Raw genomic sequence first — 26,790 nt, 5'->3', positions numbered from 1 at the left:
ACTACAAATCAGGGCTTGGTTTATTGTTTTATTGATTTGTAGTCTTAAGAAAGTGATGGAGAAAATGTTAATGGTGATTAAATTTTAATGTGCTGTGAATTTTTTTTTTGTCCTGGAGAGCCAGTTGTTAAACATTTACCAGCAAACCACTGAATAGTCAGCCCTTCATTTTTGCCTTCATCTTTTTTGTTTTTTTGCTTCATCTTTTTAAAAAGGTGCTTTTTTTAGTCTTTATCCTTCATCAGCAGCCTTAGGCAATTTCAAAATTTAGCACTCCTAACTCTATTCTTAGCTCAGAATGTAACTTCTTATTCATGTTGTTTGTATTCTTTTTAATTATTATTATTAATATTCTTTCTCAGTTACCTGTTTTATTTCTATCTTCTATACATATCTGGGGTTTTGGTTTACTTTTTTTTTTAATCAGACCTCTGTTTTCATTGTTAAAAAGAGCTCATTTTGGCAATGTAGATAAGCATCTGCTTTGCAAATGAATAGTTTTAATCATCTTTCCTGGGTACTGAGATATAAAATGACTTGCAAACAGTCACACAGCCAATATGTGTAAGAGATGGGACTTGAACCCTAGTATTCTTTTCTCCTACGGTAGTAGTAATATGATGGCTCTCTATCACTTCAATATACTCACGTCTCTAAAGTTTTAATCTTATTTGCTAAATGAATTCCCCATACATTAATGTTGGTATTTTAAGGTAGCTCCCAATTTTATTTCTCTTGGGAAACTTTTGCAATTTATATCTTTAGAGTTTTATTGTTAGAAGTTTTCTATTACTTTTAGACTGACTTCCCCTAGAATTGCAATCCTTCATAGAGAAACTACCTAATGCAGTAGAGGTCTTCTCATTCTTTCAATATTTATTGAGTACCAGGGCACCACTTAGACCATCCATCTGATGAACCCTTCTCTTACTCCTTGATCAGCCCTCTTCCTATTTTACTCACATAACTTTGATAATGTGTTCTGTAATTTGTTGCAGCTGACTTTCACCCAATGTGAACCTTTCCACTGTCCGTTGGCTTATATGTCATTTTCATTCTTTCAGGATCATGGTATTCCAACACTTATCACCAAGTAGACTTAATGGGAAAATATTTCCAAAAGATGGGTTTTTGAGAGCAGGGAAAAGTTTGTTAACATTGAAAAGTCAGCATAATTTCACAAACATAATCCAGCATGTTCTCCTCATACTAATTTTTATTCCCAGTTCGTTATCTGTATGTAGCACTTGTTGAGGTTATACTGACTGATGGACTCAGGGGGATAGAATTACAGATAATTTGTTTTGAGCACTAATCTAGTAATATATAAAAGGAACTTACAAAATACAACTTTTTTCAGATTTCAGATGGCAGATTGTTCTATTTCAAATAAAGGGAAACTGGAGGCATGGTGGATAGTGCCCTGGACCCAGAGCCACAAAGGTTCAAATTCCAATAGCTTTGTTGCCATAGGCAAGTTACTTATCCTCTTTGAGCTATTTCACCAATATATTTTTTCATTCATGTATTGGGGTCAAAGAGGTTTAGTGTTACATTAGTACTTTGTGGTTACCTATTCCAATTTTTTTGTACTAACAGTCATTAGATAAAATGTATTTACTAAGCAAATGTATTTACTAAGATAGCAAACTAGAAATAGCAACTATAAAATATGCTCTCTCCTCAGTTAAACCAGTAGCACAATCCCTCCCCTCATGCCAAGAAACACACACATACACACACCATCTGGGAAAAAGAAGCACAAATATAGACTATAATGATAGTTAGACTCATGTGCATGGAAAACATGTGTTGAGACAATTCTCAACTCCAAATCTATGGAGCATTGAAGTCTTTTGTCTCCTCATTCAGTCCTCTCTGTGACCCAACTCTCAATTGCCAGGCCTAGCTCTTTCTTGAGTCCATAGCCAGCTCTCTTCTCTGCTTCCAGGGGTCATACTCCTTGAAGTTACTTACTCCCTCATGTTAATATTTCCTTGTGTGCACATCTTTTTAGAGTGTTATCTTCTCTCTCTATGGAACCCTAAGCATCACAAATTCTCCAAGTGCTCGATGGGGTGCTTCATTCTGGAAGAGTAAATTCATTGACCAACTCCATAGCTGATGGGAGGAGAAAAGAGAAAGAAATCACTTCCTCCCGGATCCCTGCAGGGGTCTCATTAGAATTGCTCTGAACCTTGACTTCCTCTTATTCTCTAGGGCTTAGTTATTTAACCCTCCATGGGTATGGCTAATTTGTTGAAGCCAATTATGTTGTTCTTTTCTTTTTCAATCAGAAGGTGCTTATACTTTATGAAGGTGTTATAGAAAAGTTCCTTAACACCTCCTTTACTCTCCTTCACACCTTGTTGTGAGGCTATAAGAAAAACTTTAAAACACTCTTTACATAGTAATCTTAACCTGCCTGTTTCCAAAATTTCCAACTATTTCTACCATGGCATAATTAAGTACAGTATAAAAATGGATATAACCAGTGATAAATGTTGGAATTTTGCAGGTACTAAAAGATAGAGACTAAAGCAGTATGGCATCATGAATAGTTGCACCTGGAGTCATGAAGATTTGATTGAAATCCTGCGTCTGACAGTTATTACATCACCTCTTTCTGGTACCATCAGCTACTGTTGCTGTCCCACCAAAGTTACCTTGTATCTCTTATTTGTATTATACATATATGTATATATATATATATATGTGTGTGTACATACACTTCTGTACATGTTTTCTCTGCAATTAGACTATAAGTTGCTTGAGGGCAGGAGAGGTTTCGTTTTTGTGTTCATATCTTCTACCACAGTGCCTGACACATGACAGGCATTTGATATTTGAATGATTATTAGTTGTGTGATGATTGGCAAGTCACTTAACCTGTCTGAGTCTTAGACCATTCTTCAAGAGTATTCTTATGGAGAGGTAGCAGCTTTTCTCAGTGGAATGAGTTTGTTCCTACACCTACAAGATAGTAAGTCATTGGCATAAAATCCAGAGAATGAATGCCACATTGGGGACTTTGCTTTTCCAAAATAACCACTGGTGTTTTCTGTACCATTGAACCATTTCTGATCTGGTTGTAGGGGCAGCTAGGTAGTACAGTGTATAGAGAGAGCTGGGTCTGGAGTCAGGAAGACCTAAATTTACATCCAGCCTCACACACTTACTAGCTATGTGACCCTGGACAAGTTACTTAACCTCTGTCTCAGTTTCCTCAACTGTAAAATGGAGAAAATAATAGCATGTATTTTGCAGGGTTGTTGTAAGGATCAAATGAGATAATTTGTGTAAAGTGGTTCACATAGTGCCTGGTACATAGTAGGCACTATGTAGATAAATGCTTATTCCTTCCACTTCCTTTCCCCCTGCTTCCTTATAGGAAACTGAACATGAGGGAATGCAGGCATGGAAGAATTTCCTTCAGAGTCCTCTCTCCTAGCTTTATTTTCAGTGGCAAATAAATGCAGCCTATCTAACTAAATGTCATAATCTGGGCAATGGTATTAATAAGACAGTTCTACAATTAAATATTAGTCACCTTCCTGCCAAGTTGTACTAAAGAAAGCCAGGCACTTCCTTCATGCTACAAGAAACCACTTCCCCAAGCATGTCAATGTTTTAGCATATATTTTATTTATATAATAATGCATTTTACATACTATACTGCTCTTTGGTTTCTAATAGCTTATATGTCACTCGTTCCATTGGGCCAAATGATCTTCTTCAATCTCAATGCTATCTGTTGGTAATGGTTCCATAGAAGCTGTATCTTTGAATCTTATTGAACTCTCTTCAGAATGAATCTCTGAAACAGAACCTTTTGCTGCCCAGAATTTTTTTACACTATTCCTAAAAGTAAGAAAAAAGCAGAAATTAAATCTAAGACTAAGTGGTTTTGAATTTATACTTTCTCCTACTTCTAAAATTAAAAAAAAAGCAGAAATGGTCTTGAATTTATACTTTTTCCTATCTGCCATTAGCTCTTTCATTCATTATATGTGTGTGTAGGGGAACTTAGAATGTATCTGTATGCCTATAAAGATATTAAACTAAAAATGAGAGGATTACAGATTTTAAAATAGAATGGATCATAGAGGGTATCTGGTCCCATCCCCTTGATTTGAATTTAAAGAAATAGTTTGAGAGAGGTTGTAACTTTCCCCATTTCACATAGGAAGTAAATAGCAGAGCAGGAATTTGAGCCTAGATCCTCCATCTCCAAATCCATCACTTCTCCATTGTGCTACACTTCTTTCAGAGGTGACAGAGAGGGAAAAATATCCACAAATATCTACCTAGTAAGATATCACAGAAATCAAGCAGGAGATAAATTAAAGAAAAGTAAATATCACTATTTGTTGTTCAGTTGTTTCACTTGTGTCCTACTCTTTGTCACCCCATGTAGGATTTTCTTGGCAAAGATACTGGAGTGGTTGGCCATTTCCTTCTTGAGCTCATTTTTCAGATGAGGAAACTGAGGAAAACAAAGTTAAGTGACTTTCCCAGGGTGACAGAGCTAGTAAGTGTCTGAGGCCAGATTTAAACTCAGATCTTCCTAACTATAGGCCTGGCACTCAATTCATGGCCCACCTAGGTTCCCGAATATCACTATGGTGGCCCATTAAGTCACGACACATTATATAAGAGGAGCAGCAATAATACTCATGATCTTAGGTACCTATTCACAAATAAGCATGGTATTGGTAATAGAAAAAGTGAACAACAAATCTAAAGTCAAGGAGACTGAGAGTTGGGATATTCCTCATTGCTGACATATTCCAACAAAAGGGTAGACCTCAGTCAAAAGGAGTGGAGCAGTATTATATATCCTGAGGAGATACTCATTGAGCATATCCACAAATCAGACAGATAAAGGTGGAGAGCATTTGGGCAACAATCAATATAGAGAGAAAGAGATATGGGATTGTGGTAGGAGTATAATGGACCACCCAACGAAAAGGAGAAATTGTTAGTGAGTTCCAGAAACACAGCACATAATTACAATATTGTACTGATAAGAAGCTTTAGCATTTTCTGGGATTCTACTAGAAGCAGAGTAACCAATAAAGTTTTGATTTTCCTTACTGAATATCTCATCCTTCAAAAGTTTGAGCAAGCAACTAAGGAAACTACTATTTTGGACCTAATTTTGACCAATAAGAAAGAACCAATTACTAAAATACAAATGATATGAACATTGAGAGGAAGAATCCACTCCATCTGACAGTTTTTGATAAATAGAAGCTGAGAGGGGCATCTAAGTGGTACAGTGGATAGAGCTTTAGCCTTGGAGTCAGGAGGATTTGAGTTCAAATCCGACCTCAGACACTTGACACTTACTAGCTGTGTGACCCTGGGCAAGTCACTGAACCCCAATTGCCTCGCCAAAAAGCTAAAAAAAAAATAGAAGCTGAGAATCATTTGGTATGTAACCAGGCTTTATAGAGAGTGAATGAAAGAAAAGGAAGGAAGGAAAAGAAGGAGTAGTCAGGAAACCATTATTTTAAATATACAGGGAAAGTAAGCTCAATAGAAATGGAATGTTCTTGAGAATGAAATCCTGAAAATAAACATAAGTTTCAGATGAATAGGAAAACCTAAAAATATCTAAAAAGACAGATGTGGTTGCACAGGGAACTCATCAATGAACTATTTTAAAGAGATAGATAGAAGATGAGTATGTCCTCTTAATACAAGCAAATAATTGAAGATACATACAAAGGAATGGATGATCCCACAAAGAAGAGTGCCCAGAACTAGCTGAAACCAATTATAAACAACCAAAAGGGGAGCTTTAGAGATTACATCCTTGTGGGAGAAGTGTGGCATAGTTATAGACATTATGGGATAACGGATCATGGAATTACAAGTATAGAGATAGAAGGGACCTCAGAGACAATCTAATGCAAATCCTCCATTTTATAGATGAGATAACTGAGGCTCAAGAAATTTGAGTCATTGACTCTAAATCAGGAAGTGTTTGGTTTGAGTGCTACCACTGACATATATTAATAGTGACTCTGAGAAAGTCACCAATCTCACATCATCAACAAATTCTTAAATATCTTGAACCAGATTATACCAAGACATCTCTAACTCAACGTGTTCAAAACAGAACTCAATACTTTCCTCTCAAATCCTTCCCTCTTCCAAATTTCCCTGTTACTGCCAAGGGTACCACTATCTTCCTAGTCACTCAAACTAACCACATAGGTATCATTCTTGACTCCTCTTGATTCACACTCATTCCACACATCTACTCTATTGCCAAGCTTTGTTCCTACTTTCACAACTCTCATATACATGTATTTCTCACACAGCTGCACCCTTGTGCAAGCTCTCATCAATAATATTACAATATTACAATAGCCTTCTTGTTGGTCTTCCAAATTCATCTGTCTCCAATCTAAACCATTTTCCACTCAGCTGCCAAAGTGTTTCTTTTCTTAAAAAATGCAGATCTGACCCTTACTGAATAAACTCCAGTGATTCCCTATTACCTCCAAGATCAAATATAAAATCTTCTCTTTAGCTTTTAAGACCCTTCATAATCTAGCCTCTTCCTACCTTCCAGTCTCCTTAGACTTTTCTCTCCTTTATGTACTCTTTCATCCAGAAACACTGGCCTTCTTGCTGTTCATTGCATAAGACACTTCATCTCCTGACTGTGACTTTTCACTGGCCCTCATCATGGCATGGAATGCTCTACCCTTCACCTCTGCCAGTGGCTTCCTTCAAGAGTCAGTTTGAAACGTACCTTTTGTAAGGGGCCTTTCCCAATTTATAGCCCTTCTCTTCCACCCCTCAACTCCAGTGCCTTCCTTCTAAAAATCCCTTCTACTCACACTATAGAGATTTTGTGTTTGTACACACACACATATACACAAATATTTTTTCTACACATTTTACCCCCTTTAGAATGTGAGCTCCTTGAGGGAAGGGATTATAGTATATGGTTTATTGTAAGCGATTAGTAAATGTTTGTTGACTGACAGAGTTAATAATCTAACTCTGCATTCATAGATGGAGTCAAAGATGTCACCTTACTGGGTGCTCCAAATACAAGTGAAAGCATTGGCCTGGTTCAAAAAAGAAAAAGAAAAAAGAAATTTGTGTGACATCAAAGACAGAATATGACCACTGCTTGGAGTGGATTAGACAATGGTGATAAGTGATGAAGAGAAGGCAAACTTGCCGCATTCACATTTGGCTTATGCTTCTCTCAAGGAGAATGATCTATGGTTGGTGGGAATTGAATGAAAATAGTTAATAGGGAATTAAAACTGAAAATAAGTGAGTAAAGGTAAGTTAAGAAAGTCCCTAGCTCTTCTTGATGAGTTAAGGCTAGAAGGTCCACATGAAATATATATCCCAGGATGCAGAGAGATCTGAGGATGTAATGGTTCTATTCTCATTGGTGATCTTGAAAAACTATGGAAGACAGTAAAAATGGCACAGTACTAGGGGAAGATAAATGTCTTAATTCCCAAAGATGGAAGAAGTAAGAGTATTCCAACTATCATTCGGTGAATTTTGTGACCATTTTAAAAAGGGAAGTAGATCATTATGAGAGCCAACGTGGGTTCATTAAAAATAGGCCAGACTAGGGTAAACTCACCTCTATTTTTAACAGATTCCTAGGTTAATAGAACAAAGGCATACTAAAGATGTGGCTCAATGATAGAACAACTAGGTGGGTTTAAGAATTGGTTGAATGACTAAATCTTTTATTTTATTTTATTTTTTAGGCAGTTGGGGTTAAATGACTTGCCCAGGGTCACACAGCTAGTAAGTGTCAAGCGTTTGGTCTGAGGCCAGATTTGAACTCAGGCACTCCTGACTTCAGGGCCGGTGCTCTATTCACTGCACCACCTAGATGCCCCTTGAATGACTAAATCTTAAGAATAGTGATTAAGGTTAACCTAGAGAGAGATCTCTAATAATATTAAGTGACATGTATATAGTTCTTTAATATTTGCATGGCACTTTTATGCACTATATTTGAATCCTATAATGACTCTATGAAATAAGTACTAAAGACATTATAATACCCATTTTACAGTTGACAAAACTGAGGTTCAAAGTGGATAGTGATTTGTCCATGGTCACATACCTAATAAATATCAGCAATAGGATTCAACTCATGTCTTCTTGTTCCCAAATCTATGCCACACTGCTTCTCTAACCATAACTCTCTGTATTTTTATTAGACCTGTGAGTTCATTGGTATAGGGATTTGGGGTAAGGGACTTCCTCTGCTAATGTAGATTAGTACCTGCTATCTGTGTCTTGCAATCTGAAAGTTACCTGGAACATTGAGAGATTAAGTCATTTGCCCAGGGTGACACAGATAATACATGTCAGGCAGGTCTTGAACCCAGGGCTTTCTGATTCCAAGGCTAGATCTCTATGTACTATACCATACATCATCATCATCTCTTTTTCCTCTTCTCAGAGAGAAGAAACTATCATTAAGGAATAATTGTAATTACAGAAAGATTTATTTCTCGTTTATGGTTGTTACCACTAAGAATTGTACATTTAAAATAGCAAAGCCTTGTTGTAAATGACATCGAGCAATTATTGAGTTTATCACCTTGCTTTCAAGGATGGTAATGCCTAAACAATCCTCATTAAATATATTGTCCTCTGCAAACTATACATTTGTATAGCACTTTAAAGTTTGCTAAATACTTTACATAAATTATCTGAGTTGATGCTTATAACAACCCAAAGAAGAAGGTTATATTATTGTCTCTATTTTCAGATGAGAAAAAATAAGATCAGACAAGCTAAGTGACTTGCCCAGGGTAAGCATCAGAGGTCGGTTTCAAAGTCAGATCTTCCTGACTTCTAGTCAAGTGTTCTATATACTATATACTATGGCAGGGATCTGTCCATGTCATTCAAGTAACACATGGGAGGTGTCAAACCTGCAGTCAGTGGGCCCTAGCAAAACTCAGGAGTGCAGCCCAAACCAGATTAAAATGTAATTGGAAAGTGTTTAAGAAATTAAGTAAAAACACAATACAACATAGATAATGTTAATTTGTGGTTTTCTAAGTCAATGATATCCTGCAATGATCTTTTTTCCATTTGAGGATGACACCATTGTTGTATGTTATCCATAATTTGTGTGAATGAATAGATGGCTGGCATATATATTATATTTTCTGATGACATAAATCAGGGAGAGACAGCTAACATATTGGATGACAAAATGGGAATATGAAAAGAGCTTAAGAAATTATAACTATGGGACAAAACTAATACAATTAAAATAAAAAATAAATTTAAAGAGCTATACTTATGCTTAAGAAAGCATCCACATAAGTTCCAGACAGAGAATGGCTCAGTGTTCTCACAATCGAAAAGACCTGACGATCTTATAGACTATAAGAGATGTGTGCATACATACATACATAGATATACATATATAGATATAGGTATATATACACATATGTGTGTATGTAAAATATATCTATAACACATATATGAGTAGATATATATCATATGTGTGTATATGTATGTATATAAATATGTGTTTATGTATAATGTATACATAAAAATACATACAAATGGACTATAAGATATATGTGTCAATAGTCGGATACGATAGACAAAAAAACTAATTGAGCATTAATTATAGCTTAGTGTCCAAAATGAGGGAGATAAGAGTCAGTCTTGCCGTACTTTGTTCTTGTCAGATGATGTTGGGAGGAAATAGTATGTTCACTTAAGTGCCCCATATTATAGAAAAGACATTGACAAGCTGTAGTGCTTGTGGTATGGACTGCCTTAGAAGATAAGAACAGTGAGATTATAAGATTGTAAGAACCTTGAATTCTCCATCACTGGAAGTTGTCCAATTGAGACTAATGGGCAACCTTGCAAGAGTGCTGTTGTAAGGGGATCCCTGGATAGATAGTAACTGCACTAGGTGGGATCAAGGTTCTTTCTAATTCTGAGCTTTTATGGTTCTAGTCTAACATTTTATCCAATGGAGAACACTCTTCCTCAGCCCAACTTTCCTGACAAATAGTCATTTGATCTTTCTTCACTAGTTGCAATTACAGGGACTCCACTGCTTCATTCTATTTCAGAGGCAGTGTTGTATAGAGGATAGAGATCTGAACTTTGAGTGAGGAAGACCTGGGCTCAAACCTTGCTTCAAATAGTTACTAGCTGTTTGACCCCATGAAGGTAACAGCCTCTCAGAGCCTGCATCCTCATTTGTTAAAAGGAAGTAGATTTGACCTCTCCTACCTCCTCTAGCTCTAAATATATGATCTTATGGCTCAAATTGTAAGAAGTTTCTCCTTATATTAAGTCTCTATCCACTGGAAGCTAGTTCTGCCATTTTAAGCTTCTACACACACACACACACACACACACACACACACACACACACAGAATGTAATCTAATCTTTGTTTTCCATAGCTCTTCAGCTATCTAAAGAAAATTCTTATGACCTCCTTCCCTAGAAGTGTTTTCTTTTCCAGACTATATGTCCTCAGTTTCTTTTAGTTTTCCTCAAATGGCAGGATTTAAAACTTTCTTGTAAGAATCCTTTGGATACACTCCAATTTGTTGATGTTTCTCCTCAAATATGGCCCCTGTAATTGAAAACAGTGTCCCAAATGTGTTCTGACTAGCATAGATTAAAATGGGACTTTCACATCCTTTGTTTTGGATGCCACAGTTCTTTTAACGCAGTCTTAGAGAGATTGCATTAGCTTTTTGGATGCTACATAGGGTCATAGAGGTCATAGGTCTATCACATCTATTGAGGTTAAGGAAAAGTATAGCATAGTGTGTGATAGCTTGTTGAACTTGGAATAAGGAAGACATGAATTCAAGTCATGCCTTAAACACTCATTTTCAGTGTGAGCAAGTCACAACTACTTTAAGACTTGGTTTCTAAATCTATAAAATGGGAATCATCATAGCACTTAGCTCATAGGGTTGTTTAGAGATTCAGATGAAATAATATATGTAAAGCACTTTGCTTTTGTTCAGTCATTTCAGTCATGTCTCATTCTTTGTGATCCCATTTGGGGTTTTCTTGGCAAAGATACTAAAGTGATTTTCCATTTCCTACTCCAGCTCATTTTATAGATGAGGAAACTGAGGCAAATGGGGTGAAGTGACTGGCCCAGGGTCACTCATCTGCTTGTTGTCCTTCATTCTCAAAGAGGACCAAAAATGACATCACTGTGTTAGAGTTAAGTTATAGTGTATCTGACTGTGGCATCAGACCAATATGAGCTCAGAATGCTCTACCACAGGTCGGGCACAAATAGTCCATGTGAACATTTGGGGAGGATTCTGAGGCCAGAACTGAACTCAGGTCTTCCTGACTTTGGGCTTGATGCTCTCTCTCCACTGTGCCATCTAGCTGATTGTGCAAACCTTATAGTGCTATATAAATATAAGCTATTATTATTAAGCCTGCAGTCAACCTGCATTACTAAGTCTTTTTCACATGTTTTCTACCCTATCTACTCCATCAAATATGAGTTTGGTTGATTTTGTTTTAACTCAAATGCAAGATTTTATATTTTTCCAAAGTAAATCAGCCCATTTTTCTAGCCTGCTCTTTGGGGAGCTGACTAATTTATAAGCTCCTCAAGAGCAGAAAGAATGTCTTATTTATCTTTTTATCTACCCTAGGGTTTCAAATAGCTCTTTAAAAGTTTGTCAAATGAACATATACTCTCTTTCTGTGACTTACTAGTAATAAGGATACTACAAACATTCTCATTTCAAGAAGTTGATTGACTACAATAATTAGTCCTCAGTTGAAAATGGGAAGAATCATGATTAAAGAAAGCAAAAATCCAGCTGTTCACCTACCAGTGAATAATTATGAAGACTAAAGAAAAGATCACACCGATACAAACAATAACACCAGTGATTAGGACAAATATCAGTATTATATCAGTCTGTGGTCTGCTTACTCTTCTTGCCTGTAATTCTAAAGGAAAAAAAATATATATTCAGCTATTGGTATTACTATAATCATAGCAAAAATCATATTGAAGTGTAAGTAGGGAATAAATTCTTGGAAAAAGATATTTTAAAAAGCACAGGGATGCGTCAGTAAACAGTAAATTATGTATGAATTTGCTTTACATTTGAACTCCAAAGAGAGGCATCAGAAATCAGAACAGGAAGAATAGGAAAAAATTAATCAGGGAAACATATCTTGTCTCTTTTATCTTTACTTTTTTCAATTCCAGAAAAATCAATTTGTAGGAGAGATTGAGATGATTTTTGCTCTAACTTGTCCTGACAAACTTCTATTTTCCAGTCATTATTTAGGAGCCATGACTATCTGCTTTGTGAATTATATTCAACCAATACCCATTAATCACTTTCTACATATTAGGTATTGTACTATGTGCTAGGAATATCAAGATACAGTAATAAAGTTTCTTCCTTTGAAGAGCTTACCATCTAACCCCCACTTGGGACCATAAACTCTAGGCAGAATAGAAATTTTATTTCATCATCACAGACTATAATCTTATTTATCATGAACCTTTTTGTAAAAATATTACTATGCCATGTGGCCATGAATGACACAAGGTAAAGCGTATTCTCATTAATGGGAAAATATTTACAATCCCACGTGAAGGAAGACTCTATCTGTATCCAGAGAAAGAACTGATAAATAGAAATATGAATGGAATAATTTTATGTATGTGTGTATGTATTTGTGTCTAATGGTAGCCATCTCTAGGGGAGGGAAGGGAAGAACTTAAAAAAGAAATTTACATGATAAATTTATTACATATTTAAAAGGAATAGCAAGTTGTATATATAAATTTACAGTTTCATTGCAATCATCTTTTTATTATTCTACTGTTATGGGAATGTTTGTTCTATTTCATAAATTAAAAATAAAATAAATTAAACTAAAAAAACCCAAGCAATCCTATGTCTTACTAACAGTGGTTCAGCAGTCATTTTTGTGCAGTGAAGAGAATGCTTTAAAAGACAACACCCTTAAATTTAAGATATTTAGGTTGTCTAAAGCAAGACCTGCAAAAAGAAGAAGAAGAAGAAGAAACAGAAGCACAATTTTGTGCTTCCTACACCGTATATCTAACCTTGGTCTAGTTGAATAAAAGGAGGTTTAGAGAAAGGGATAAGGGGAGGAAGAAGAAAATTACAAGGACAATTTCATGGCCATGTCTGATTTTGCTCCTCTATTATCAAAATAATAAGTGAAAATAGCATACTCTTGGAGCTTAGACATATTAGCTAAGCAGGCAAATAGCCACCTGAAAAAATAGTTTTTAGACAGACACAGGCCATGTTTCCCCAGTGTAAAGGCTTACATTCTTTAGATACAACTAACACTTTAAAGAAGACACCATGACATAGCAGCATGAGACTGATAGTCAAGATACTTGGGGTTTAGTCCAACTCTGTCATTAGTGGGCAAATAATTGGGCCTCTTCTGGATCTCATTCTATTTCCCATCCTCAGAATAAGGAAATGGGACTAGATGATTTCAAAGTTCTTTCTAGCTCTGAAAGTCTACATCTGTTCTTATAGCAGGGAAACAACAATGCTTGGTTTTGATCATGAGGTTCTCTTAAGAGGTCATGCAGTTGTCCTTTCAATCTTCTCTTTTTGAGACTAAATATGCCATAAACTAAAGATAAGTGGTACAGTGGATAGAATGCCAGACCTAGAGTCAGGAAGACTCATCATCCTGAGTTCAAACCTAGCCTCAGACCCTTACTATCTGTGTGACCCTGGGCAAGTCACTTAACCCTGTTTGCCTCAGTTTCTTATCTGTAAAATGAGCGGGAGAAGGAAATAGCAAACTATTCCAGTATCTTTGCCAAGAAAACTCCAAATGGGGTCACAAAGGGTTGGACATGACTGAAAAACTACTGAACAACAATTGAAACTCCTAAACCAATACAGAAAGAAATCTAACAGACATTTTGAAAGCGATGCCTGCCCTTTGACAGTAAGGGTTATTTAATTGTATGTCCAGTGCCTGACACACAGTAGGCACTTAACAGATTCTTGTACATTTATTGATTGAACAGTCATTGTTATATTTTCTTTTCTATCATAAAATCATAAATTTCCATTATTTTTCTCTATCACTCATTTCAGCATCTAACATCTTCACACTCAGGAGATGTTTTGTTACATACAATCTAAACCTTTCATGTCACAGATTAGGACTCTCTTCATGACTTTCCATGACAGCTCTTCAAATTCTTGAAAATATCTATCATGCTCTCCCCCAACTCCAGTTTTCTCATTTAGGCTAAATATATCCAGTTTCTTCAACCAATTCTCATATGACAGGGACTCAAGACTCTACCCCATCCTGGATGTTCTCTAGATACTCTAACTTGTCATTGTCCTTAAATAGTGGCACCCAGAACTGAACACAGCACTTTAGACATGGTGTGGTCAGAGTAAGTACAGAGACACCATCACCTTTTTAGTCTCCAAAGCAACGATTCTTTTAATGTAGCTCAAAATAACATTAACTTTTTGACTACCACATCATGCCACTCATTAATATTGAGCTTACAGGTCAACCAAAAGCCTCAGATTTTTTTCAAACATGATAGATCATAGAATCTTATACAGGGTGTCCCAAAAAAAATCTTAATGCAGTTTTAAGCTTTAGTAGATTAAACTGCACTGAGACTTTTTGGGAAACTCTGTTTTTAGAGCTACAAAGGACCATATAAGTCATTGCGACTGACTGACTGACCCCTTCTGTTACAGATATGAAACCTAAATAACTTCTAGAGAGGTTAACTGACTTGCCTAGGGTCACATATGAGTGTCTGAAATGATTTTTAACTCAGATCTTTCTAACTCTAAGTTGAATGCTCCATCCACTACACCATGCTGCCTCTAATGATTTGTGTGTATGTGTATGATTACATGTATATGTATACATGCATATGTATATGCATATCTTTCTCTTTTTCTACATATACGAGAGAGAGAGAGAGAGAGAGAAAGAGAGAGAGAGAGAGAGAGAATGAAAAAGTGATGAGTGATATTTTTTGATGGTGGCATTGGATTCACCTTCTGGATCAAGTTACTATGTTCTATCATATTGTGTGTATATTTCCAGCTAAAACATCTATTTAATAAATAGACCATTAAAATGATCACACTTTGGTACTATGTCCAACTGTCATTTTTTTTAAAAGACATGTTTCTGCTACTTAAGCATTTGAGCAGTTTGTCATAACAAGAATGAATTTGTCTAGTGTTATGGCTGCCAGAGGATACACTCCACTGAACTGAATTATCTATCTAGATTAACTTATTGAAAATACCCCAAGGATTGAGGCCTTCACCATAGGTAACCAGAGAATGAGACAAAGACATGTAAGTGCAAAGGCAGGAGCCAAATGATAATCAAGTGAGCTCATGGTTAGAAGTCAACACCAACTAGGGTAGGCTTGATTTTTAATCCATTATTCATTTCCACCATGGAATGTTGTGATTTGAAGCAGGTTTTCTGTAATAATACACATTTATTTAGCTCTTTAGCTATATCATTGCTTGACCTATATACCAAAGAGATTGAGGAAATGGGAAAATTATATGTATGGAGTGTTTATGGTAGCTCTTTTTGTGTTAGCAAAAGCCTGAAAGCTGGAAGGAGGGGTGGATGCTCATCAGTTATGAATGGCTGAATAAGTTGTGGTACATGAATGTGAATGTGTCATTGTACTTTAAGGAAATAGATAATTTCAGAGAGACGTTGAAACATTTGTATAAATTGGTATGCAGAGTGTGGCAAATAGAACCTGAAGAATAATCTCTACTATAGCATCAAAATTACTAAAATGAACAATTTGCAATACTTTCATAAGCTGATGAAGAATAAAATGAGCAGAACCAGGAGAACAATTTATATACAACAATACTGCAGAGACAACTTTGAAAGTTCTAAGATCTATGATCAAAACAATGACCATCCACAATTCCAGAACACTAATGATGAAGCAAACTATATACCTCCTGAGAGAAAGGTGGTAGATTTAGGGTATAAAATTATGTGTGCGAGCACATGCATATGTATATGTATTCATATATAAAAATATGTGTACATACATATATTTATTCACATGTGTATGTATATATAATGTGTGTGTATATTGTGTGTGCATATACACATGCATTTGTATGTGTATGTATTTATATATACATATATATACATACACATATATTTGTCTAGAACCATTGAAGGAATTTGTTTTGCTTGACTATGCATGTTTTTATAAGGAATTTGTATTCCTTTTCTTGTTTTCCCAAAGGGGTAGGAGGGTGAGAGAGAGGAAACAGATTTCTGTTAATCTAAAAAGCAATTTTAAAAAACAGAAAGTTTCAGATGTTGAATGTTGTGTACACTTTCCAATGAGTTTACTGTACTACTGGTTATATTTAATTGTTTTACTTTGTTACAAAAGATCTCTAATGGATTGGGGTAATCTATAAAGGTTTATAATATAAAAACAAAAGTCATCAATAAAACTAAAAAAAAAAGAGAGATTTATAAAGCAATTTCCACAAAACAATCCTGAGACAGGTGATACAATAATGATTATCCCCATTGCAGAGATGAGTAAACTGACACTTGGAGAGTTTAAGTGATGTGCCTGTAGTCACATAGCATTAGAGAAAGTGTGGCAGCTAATATTGAATGAAAAAAAAAGTTAAAGATCTGTTGACACTTCCCAGTCTGTCCATACTCTGAATCTCATTTGTGTCTATGGACTTGTGGTCATCCAACATCTGCTTACATCTTCAATAAAATGAGATCCCAACACAATACAATACACATTAAGTATCTGCTATTACAGGCACTGTGCTAAGCACTAGGGATATAAATAAGAAAAAGAAAGACAATCCCTTGACTTCAAAGACCTTATAATCTAATGGGTAAAGAGCATGCACAAAAAAGCTTAAAGGGGGACAGGGATGGAAAGAATAGCCAAGGGGTATAATTATGGAGGAGTTGAAACCAAGCAACAACATTTGTGGGAAATGAAGAGTTGACTGGGTTTCTAAGTTCTCTTTAAAGACAGTCATTAGGAGGAGTATTTTGCTCTGCTTTTCAGCCCTCCAATCAGAGGGGCAGAGGCAACTGAGAGTACTGATAAGATGTAAGAACCAAAGCTAAAGCAGCCTCCATGTTGATTGGTTTTCTGGTGACATATATACACTGCTGGAGGTGGAGGTAGGGGATATGATGATGGTGGATTCAAAACCACAGTACAGCTGGTGGGAAAGGAATGTCCCTCGAGAACACAAGCTGGTTTTGGTTTTGTCACAGTATCCTCAGAGCTGGGGATATAGGTCAATAAATGCTCATTGGATTGCTACTGGATTGTATGCTTGTACTCATCAGCCATTCAGATCCTTACATGTATTATACAAAAGTACTGCCAGAGATTAACATCCCCCTTTCAACAGCAGTTATTCATTCAGTAATCAATGGGCAATAGCACCATAACCTCTCCATTTTGAGGGGAAGTTGGACAGAATGAGTTGATCGATAGCATATATGTTTAATTTATAAGTAAATAAATATGCATGAATTGAGGGTGTGTGCTCAATTTTTTTCAAATGGGATACACAATAAGAAATAATTTGTAGATCGTGACTTGAGGGAACTCCCAGAGAGGCAACTCTCACTACTAATATAAGTTGATAATTTAAAATTTTAGAGAGTTGCTTAGGCACTAAAAGGTGAAGTGATTAACCCAGGGTCACACAGTAAGAATTTGTGAGAGGTAAGGTTTGAACCTAGGCCCTCCTAATTCTGAAGTAAATCACTGTGTCTAGGAAGATAAGTTGCCCTTTCAAATGCACATTTTTTTAATCACAGAAAATAATCAACCTTAAGAACATGGAGGTATATATATTTGGAATAAGTCAAAATTCATATTACAATGAAGATTCAGAGCCACTGGTGGACTGTAATAAATAAAAGATATAATTTTCAAGGGCAAGGGGTGCAACATCCAAATGTTGGGGTCTTGCCCCGCCAACTCTGTAAATGTCTTTTATTAAAGTATAGGTTCATAGATAACTTTATAGATTACTAAGAGTTGGAAGAAACCATACAGGTGATCTGTTCAAGCCTTTCACTTAACAGGGGGAAAAATTGATGTCCAGATAGTTGAAATGACTTCCCCAAAGTCATATAATTAACAAATGGCAGAACTAGTCCTTGAACCTGGGTCTTCTGATTCAGCAATTTTATGGCTGTTAACTGCATTTTATCTTGTGGTCCTGGTGATTCTCTTTGGGAACTAGTAAATAACATGTCAAAATAGAGTATTAGAACAATTGATTCAGAATACCATCATGGACTGCCACTGGAAGAGTCAGTTTGTTAATGAGACAATTCCCACAAGAAACAAAATTTGAGTCTTTGATAGTTATAGGACAAAACCAAATGAAAATTTTTTTTTCTTTTTCCTCAAACTCCTTCATTTACTAGGTCACAAAACTGAAGAATATCAGTGTTGGAAAGGACCTCAAAGGCTATACAGTCCAACCCATAACTAAAAAGAATCCCCAATACAACATGCCCAACAAGTAATCATCCAGTTTGGCCTTGAAGATCTGGAAGAAGGAAGGAAGGAAGGAAGGAAGGAAGGATGTATTAAACACTTATGTGCAAAACACTGTGCTAAATGCTAGGGGATGTAGAAAAGCAAGACAGTTCCTATTCTCAAGGAGCTCACATTCTAGTGGGGAAAATGGAACATAAGGAAGGCTTAGGCTGCAAGTTAGATGGAAGAGTCCCATAGTCTTTATGGTATGCTGGCAAAGTAGGTGTTAATTCCTCTTCTTTAATGTCATTTCCACTTAAAAAATATCATTTTCTAACATTGAACCATTTGACAGTACCAAGGTCAAGGTAAGAACTGTCTTTTGGGGTGTCTTTAAAAGATGTGGCTGTAGCTCCTGTAAGAACAGTTGCCAGGTTGCATCTCCACAGTGGTTGCTTTCCAGAATGATGGCTACAGGAATTGGGTTGGAAGCACTGGTATTCCTGAGGTTCTTGGATTTGTCTTCCTGGGCTATCTCCATCAGAACATGAGGTGAGATGAGGATCCAGGTGGTGGTGGTGGTGGTTTGACTTGCTTGGCACACATGCTTCTGTGTCTCTCAAGGTGCCTTGCTGCTTCAGTTAGGCTGGCTTGCCTACCCTGTGGGTAGCAGTCGGTTGACAGCTGCCAAGGATGTCTAGCCCTTCTCCCTATGAGTTGCTTTTCCAGATGATGGCTTTCAGGGCTTAACTGGAAGCAAGACTGATGATATGGAAGATATGGAAGATTCTTAGGATTCCTGTGCCTATCATTGAAATGGAACCTACTGCTCCCAAAGTAATCCGTTCCACTTAAAGACCACCATCATGTTTCCCCATCTTAATCATAATATACATATAGATACCCATATTCTCATTGGTTCCTTTTTTCTTTATATCACAATCATTTTACCCACACTATCCAGATACCCCACATTGAACTCTGCACCTTGTAACAAATAAGGACAATTTAGAAAAAACATCTAATACTGAAACTTTGTCTGAAAGTATAAACACTATTCTGTCCAATAGTCTCCCCTCCTCCCAGTCCAACAGTAGATAGGCAATGGTATGCTGGGGGGGAATGTACAAATGAAAAACTTTTACGTTTAATCTGTATTATTAACATTTTATCCATCATTTCTTAAGTTTACACAATCAATAAAACATTAAATCCTGTCCTGATTTGAAGCATTTGCCTATTTCAGAAATGTAAATGCTCATGCCAAAAACACAACATGAGAGCAGCACACCCTTAGAGGAAATCTATGTTTTTATTTCTCCTCCAGGTCTTTCATTGTTTTTTCCATTACTCCAAATGCAGCTTCCTTTTCTTGATCTTTTTATTTGCACTATTACAATTTAAGTTAAGAATCCTTAACCATTTTTGTGTGATGGCCTCTTTCTCAAATAATATTTTTAAATGTATAAAATAAAATAAATAAAATTACAAATGAAACTAATTAGAATAAAATATAGCTAACAAACTTATTTAAAAAATAGGTTTATGGACTACATGATAAGAACTCCTGGCCAAGTCTTCTTCAGTCTAAGCATTCCCAGGTTCCTTCCATCAATCCTCATTGGCATGATCTTAAGTGATTCACTATCATGGTCGCCCTGCTCTGCATGCCCTCCTGCTTATAAATGTCTTTCCTATCAGCACCCAAAATTGAACACAAAACTCCTGATGCGGTCTGACTAGGCCAAAATACAAACGGACCTATCACTTCTTTATTCCTGGACACTTATCCTTTCATAAATTAGAGGTAGCTAAGTGACCCAATGCAAAATGACCTAGTGGCACTGGGCCAGAAGTCAGGAAGACCTGAGTTCAAATTTGACCTCAAATACTAGCCATGTAACCCTGAGCCAGTCACTTAGCCTCTGTTTGCCTCAGCTTCCTCAACTGCAAAATGGGTATTATAATAATAATAATAATACCTACCTCTCAGGGTTGTTGGGAGGATCAAATGAGATAATATTTGTAAAAAGTGCTTAGCACAGTGCTCGCTTCAGCAGCACATACACTAAAATTGGAATGATACAGAGATTAGCATGGATCCTGTGCAAGGATGACAGGCAAATTCGTGAAGTGTTCCATATTTTTTTGTTTGTTTTTTTTTCTTTCTCGTGGTTTTTCCCTTTTGTTCTAATTCTTCTTTCACAACATGACTAATGTGGAAATATGTTTAATATGACTGTACATGTATAACCTATATCAGATTGCATGCCATCTTGGGGAGTGGGGAGTGGGGAGGGGGAAGGGAAGGAAAGGGGAAAATTTAGAACTCAAAATCTTATAAAAGTGAATGTTGAAAACTAAAAATTAAAAAAAAAATTTTAAAAAGATAACATCCTGGGAAAAAAAAAAAACAGATGGAGGCTACTGAGAAACTGGAAAACCACCCCCAGGCTCTCAAAGTTAGAACCCTGAAAAGAACAGTAAGCCACCCTCTGGGGTCCCAGACCACCCATGCAAGTGGGAGTTGAGGAAAGTAGTCCAGAGGGAGCCATATACATTAATGGGGACGTGATTTGACCTGCAGTCAAACTGAGTTATTGCCTCGCATAGTGACCTATGCACAGACACTATTTAACATATGTTTGTTATTCTTTTCTTAACCTTAAAGTGCTGTTGATATACGTTATTATTAATGATCATAAATCTATGGCGTTATAACAAGACTTTGCTTCAAGACTAGTGAGTCTCTGCCTTTAACCTTGATTTTGTAAGAAGGTTTAACCACTTCTGCTCACTTTCCATTGTCCAATTACCCTTCAGCTTCCTCCACCGCCACACCAGCTGCCTGGTCTCCTGAGGACAATGATAATGCACCTGAACTCGTGTGATTGGCATACTCCTACTGCATTATACCATCCCCATCCCAGAGATTCTGAACCCTTGCTTATCACTATATAAACTCCATTCCCCGCACCTAAATATCTGCTCCTTTATTCTCATCTCCATTAATCCGACCCCTTCCCGACATCCTGCTGAAGATCTGCCCACTCCTTCTACTATGCTCTCTAGAACGACTGCCCTATAGGTAATCAATTTGCTTTCATCTTAAACCCTTTCCTTTCTCACTCCTTCCATCTTCTTGCAGTCATCTGGCACCCTCTTGATTAATGTCACATTGCCGGCCAACATTTGTGCACTGGTTACATTTCGGTGGAGGAACTGGAAGATTCCTTGCTCTCCATTTCTACTTGCAGACTAGCCTTCTACCACCATCATTCAATAACCTCTTCTCCTTTGAGGTTTATTTAAACAATGTTATCCCCAATAAAGATTCTGGTAGCTGTTATCTACAGATATATTTCAATGAGTTCAGTGCTTGGCTCATAGACTTTCACTGTCCCTAATTCCTACCCTCATATTGGGAAACTCCAACATATATATAGATACTGCTTTGAACACCCTAACTTCTCAATTCTTCAACTTACTCATTTCCCATGACCTACTCCTCTACATATCTCAGCTACAGACAAATGGCCATGTCCTTGATCTTGCCATCACCTAGAACTGTTTCGCATCCCTGTTCATGAACTCTGAAATTCCTTTGTCTGATCATAATCTTTTGTCATTCCATCTTTCCCATGGCCTTATAACCCCTAACCCTATTCTCAATAAAAAAAATGTGCTTAGCACAATGCCTGGCACATTGTAGGTACTTCATTAATGCCTGTTTCCTTCCCCTTCTATATCATAAATCAGCTGATTACACTGTTTCTTGGCTGCCATATCACACTAATAATTTTCAATGAATACAAGTTTTATTATTGGTTTCCAAAAAAAAACCCAGATCTTTTTCTTTAGATGAACTTCTTATTATCCATGCCTCTCTTATCTTGTTCCTGTACTTGTGATATTGATTTTTCAAACACATGAATAAAACTTTATTGCTCAATTTTACTATTCAATAAGATCATACCACTCAAGCTGTCATTCATAAGTATATCAATAGGTTGGGAGGAAACTTTAAAGATGCTAATAGAAGAAAGGTCCCAGTAGCAAACATTCTTTAAGAAAGAAAAAGGAGAGTTGACAATTTTTTTTCTGTAGCCTCCTTTTTAAACATATGTAATTTAAAGAGAAGTCAATGTGGGAATTAGTTTTGCTAAACTATACATATTTGTTACGAGGATTTTTTTCCCCATTAGGGTAGAGGGGTAGATTTCTATTCATCCAAAAAATAAATTTTAGTGAAAAGAAACACAAAAAAATGAAGGATGTCTTGAAGAGAGAGAGAAAGAGACACAGAGAGAGAGAGAGAGAGACAGAGAGAGACAGAGAGTTATAGTACATAGAGCAGAATCAGAAACAAAATCCAGACCTTCTAATTACTGGTTCATTGCTCTAACTATAAACCTATATAGACCACACTGAATGATATCAGTTCTTGAAAGGAACAGGATGGGGAAGACATAAGGAAAATCTCACCCTGCTCAAGTAGACAACTGAAATCAAGACATGGCAAATCAGGCAGAAAAAAAAAATCAAAAAGATAGACAATGTACTTAAAGAATAGAATGAATTCAAAGAGTGGGAAATTAGACAAAATAAAACTGATTTAAAAGGCAGACAATGCCTACCTATATCCTCCTCTGTCTTTCTGGTTGACTATCTAGTTCAAAGGATCTTGAAGACCCCTGGGAGGCTCCGAGTTTGATACGTCTGATCTATATTATAAATAGATGAGATAACACCTGGAACTACAGTCTAAAAGTTCAGGGACCTCTCTCTTTCTATGGTGGAAAGAAAGGTTTTATGGCCCTGAAATTAAGTAGGCCCCAGCAGGAGGCAACAGAAGGGACCCAGCAAGGAACAATTTAATAGAGACAACAGCAGATGGCAGTACTATACATCAGAGAAATCTGACCATCAGAGAAACTCAACAGTTTACAGCAGCCCACTGACATCACCAGACCAGCAGATGACATCAGTGGTTCAGTGGAGAAGCAAGCAGCGACATCTGCAGCAAAGAGGGATTCCAAAGGGTTCACAGACCTAGAAGTGTGAATTGTCCTGGTTGTGTATATCCCTTAACTATTATATGCCCTCTCCCAAATGTTTCACTCTAGTCATATGTATTTTTATACTTGTGTTGCCTCTTCTACCTATAGTTTTAGAATCTTTGTGTGGTACACCCTTATGTTTGTAAGTATAGGGAAAAAGGAATATTCCTTGTCTTTTATTTTTGCTATGCAGATGAATTAAGTGGCATTTACTTTGCACTGGGGAAATCTTCTAGTTCATCTGATAAATGAAATATTAGTGAGAGCTTGTGAGCTGTGATGTTGAGTATATACTGAAACTGGATAGCTTTCAGAGAGTCCACAACTAAGGGGTCCTGGTTTACATAAGGAACATATCAATTTCGTGAAGTGAGGTTCATCAGAATCCACTTTAAAATATAGAAATTATTGAGTCAACTGCTCTAAGAACAATCCAAATAATAGATGCAAACCAAAGACTGCTTAAAACTTACCTTCCGTGGTATATACAGTATACTTTACAGAGGCAACTATTTCATTGTTTTCTGTTGTGTCACACTGGAATGCTTCAGGGTGAGTTTCCCGGTGTACTTCAAGGATAGCTGTGTCATGGGGAAGAATGAGTGCTTGCTATTAAAAAAATAAAAAACAATAAAATGGAACATTTTTATGTATGCTTGGAAGAGAGAGCAATTTTAGTCAACTAAAGAGTGGCCATTTTCTTTGGTTATTCTATTCAAATAAGATTCAATAAGGTTTCTTTCTGAAATAGAGTACTTTTTTTTTAATGAAGCTATAGTATACTGATAATAGCTAAGGGAGTGAACGAGCACAGACTAGAAAAATTCTGAGTATGATAATAAAATTGCATTTGTTATTCCTTTTTAAAAAACAGCTTTTGTAGAGAAAGTTAATCTACAGTCATTAGACCTGGTAACCAAATGAACTGTTATACTATAAAACACCAAATTATATGGATTGACTGCTCACCTCGTCTGTAATAAGCATTTTCCATATATACCTGAAACGATTCTCTGGTGGTACATAAATACAACCAAGCTTCACCGTAGAAAGGCTTTCTGAAATTGGTCTCCTCCCTAAAGGAAGAAAAATTTAGTCAATATATAAAAATCTTGTGTTCTGTGAACATCATAAGTTGCTATATAAAAATATTTCAAAACACTTTTGACAAACATACATATATATATGTAGCTAAGCTTAGAGAAATAGATAGATAGATAGATAGATAGATAGATAGATAGATAGATAGATAGATGGAAGGACAGATGGATATGTGGATGTAAAACAGGGGTACCCAACCCTGCTGTGGGAAAAAAAGATTTCTTCATTTCCCTAAAGTTCTGAGATCACCAGGGATCAGTGGATAGAGATTCAAGTGTCATATGCCCACAGCAAAAGCTCTATGCCTGGTGAGGAAAAGGCTTTATTTTTGGTTGTACTCTGAGAATCCCAACCAACTTTAGAGAGGAAGATATAACAACAGCAACTAGCTTAGTGTTACCAAGTAAGACTTTAATGTATATTATTAGATCCCAGATTGAGTGTCTGGGGACTACTATTATACACCAAAACAGTGATGTAGAACAATATGGTGCAGAGCAGGTTTCAGTCTACGGTGGAGCCCTCAAATACCTAATCTCTTTCTTACTGATGTATTGAAACCTTCTCATTGTAAGGGAACCTGACCTGTAAAGCCATTTAACAATAAGGTTTATTTCTGAAATAGAGCTTTTTTATAAAACAAAGTTATTGCATTCTGATAATAGAATTGTTGTGCCCTGGACTCTGAGGAAAGGGTTGTGACAATACACTATTGTATTATTTAGAATATCTTTAATATTGCAAGCACGTGTGAATTCCTGAAACAAGATAAGAAACAGAGCTAACCTAATTTATAGGCTACTCTAGGGTAGAATGACATCTTAAATATTACTATGATTCTCCTATTCTAGGTAATTTTTTTCAAATTTTTTTTTTATTATGAACTTAATAAAAATGAATATTTGTATATCAAAAGAACAGAAATTGAATATATAAATGTGTATACATATACATGGGTATATGTATATATGTATGTGCACATATGTATATTACTATACATACATATAAGTATACTTGTATTTATTGTTGTTGCTCAGTCATTTTCAGTCATGTCTAACTCTTCATGACTCCATTTGCAGTTTTCCTGGCAAAGATATTGGAGAAGTTTGACAGTTCCTTCTCCAGCTCATTTTACAGATAAGAGAACTGAGATAAACAGGGTTAAGTGACTCACCCAGAATCATACAGCTAGTAGGTGTCTGAGGTCAGATTTGAACTCAAGAAGATAGCCTTCCTGACTCCAGGCCCACTATTCTATCCACTGCTCCACTTCCCTGCCAATACATATGTGTGTATATGTATGTATGTGTGTGTGGAGAGAGAGAGAGAGAGAGAGAGAGACAGAGAGAGACAGAGAAAGAGACAGAGATCAGTGTCAGATTTTATATTCTTGGGCTCAAATATCACTGCAGATGGCAACTGAATGAAATTAGAAGATGTTTTCTCCTTAGAAGGAAAGCTATGACAAATCTAGACAGCGTACTAAAAAGCAGAGATATCACCTTGCTGATTCCATATAGTCAAAGCTATATAAAAATATACTACTTTTCCAGTAATAATGTATGACTGTGAAAGTTAGACTATAAGGAAAACTGAGCACCACAGAATTTACCCTTTTGAATTGTGGGGCTAGAGAACACTTTTGGGAGTCTCTTGGACAGCAAGGAGATCAAATCAGTCAATACTTAAAGAAATTAATTCAGATTTTTTGGAGGGACAAATACTGAAGCTGAAACTTAAACACTTTGGCCACATAATGAGAAGACAAAACTCATTGGAAAAGATGTTGATGTTGGGAAAAACTAAAGGCAAAAGGAGAAGGGGATAGCAGAGAATGAGATGGATAGTGTCATGGAAGCAACGAACATTAGCTTGGACAGACTTTAGGAGATAGTGAAGGACAGAAGGGTCTAGCATACTATGTCCATGAAGTCACAAAGAGTCAAACATGATTCAGTGACTGAACAACCAAAAATGGAGAGGGAAAGGGGGGAGAAAGAAAGAGAGAGAGAGAGAGAGAGAGAGAGAGAGAGAGAGAGAGAGA

At 36.4% G+C, this 26,790-nt stretch overlaps 1 protein-coding gene and 1 non-coding gene across 2 annotated transcripts in view; one reads left to right on the top strand and one right to left on the bottom strand.

Annotated features, from left to right (window-relative positions):
- Nucleotides 1–3,704: 3,704 nt before the first annotated feature.
- SPACA1 (sperm acrosome associated 1) overlaps nucleotides 3,705–26,790 on the bottom strand; it is a 41,973-nt gene continuing 18,887 nt past the window's right edge. Inside the window, exons 5-8 of the mRNA XM_027853875.1 lie at nucleotides 24,615–24,721; nucleotides 24,119–24,254; nucleotides 11,870–11,990; nucleotides 3,705–3,861 (exon numbers count right to left, since the gene is read on the bottom strand). Of these exons, the coding sequence (XP_027709676.1) occupies nucleotides 3,705–3,861; nucleotides 11,870–11,990; nucleotides 24,119–24,254; nucleotides 24,615–24,721 (521 nt within the window). The remainder of the gene's footprint in view (nucleotides 3,862–11,869; nucleotides 11,991–24,118; nucleotides 24,255–24,614; nucleotides 24,722–26,790) is intronic.
- LOC114039248 lies at nucleotides 20,630–20,733 on the top strand. The gene has a single exon (XR_003568649.1). It is a non-coding gene; the product is annotated as a U6 spliceosomal RNA (small nuclear RNA).

Source organism: Vombatus ursinus, unplaced genomic scaffold (genome assembly GCF_900497805.2).
Source record: "Vombatus ursinus unplaced genomic scaffold, bare-nosed wombat genome assembly UNPS02000582.1, whole genome shotgun sequence".
NCBI classification, from domain to species: domain Eukaryota; kingdom Metazoa; phylum Chordata; class Mammalia; order Diprotodontia; family Vombatidae; genus Vombatus; species Vombatus ursinus.
This window is presented reverse-complemented; position numbering and strand designations above follow the sequence as displayed.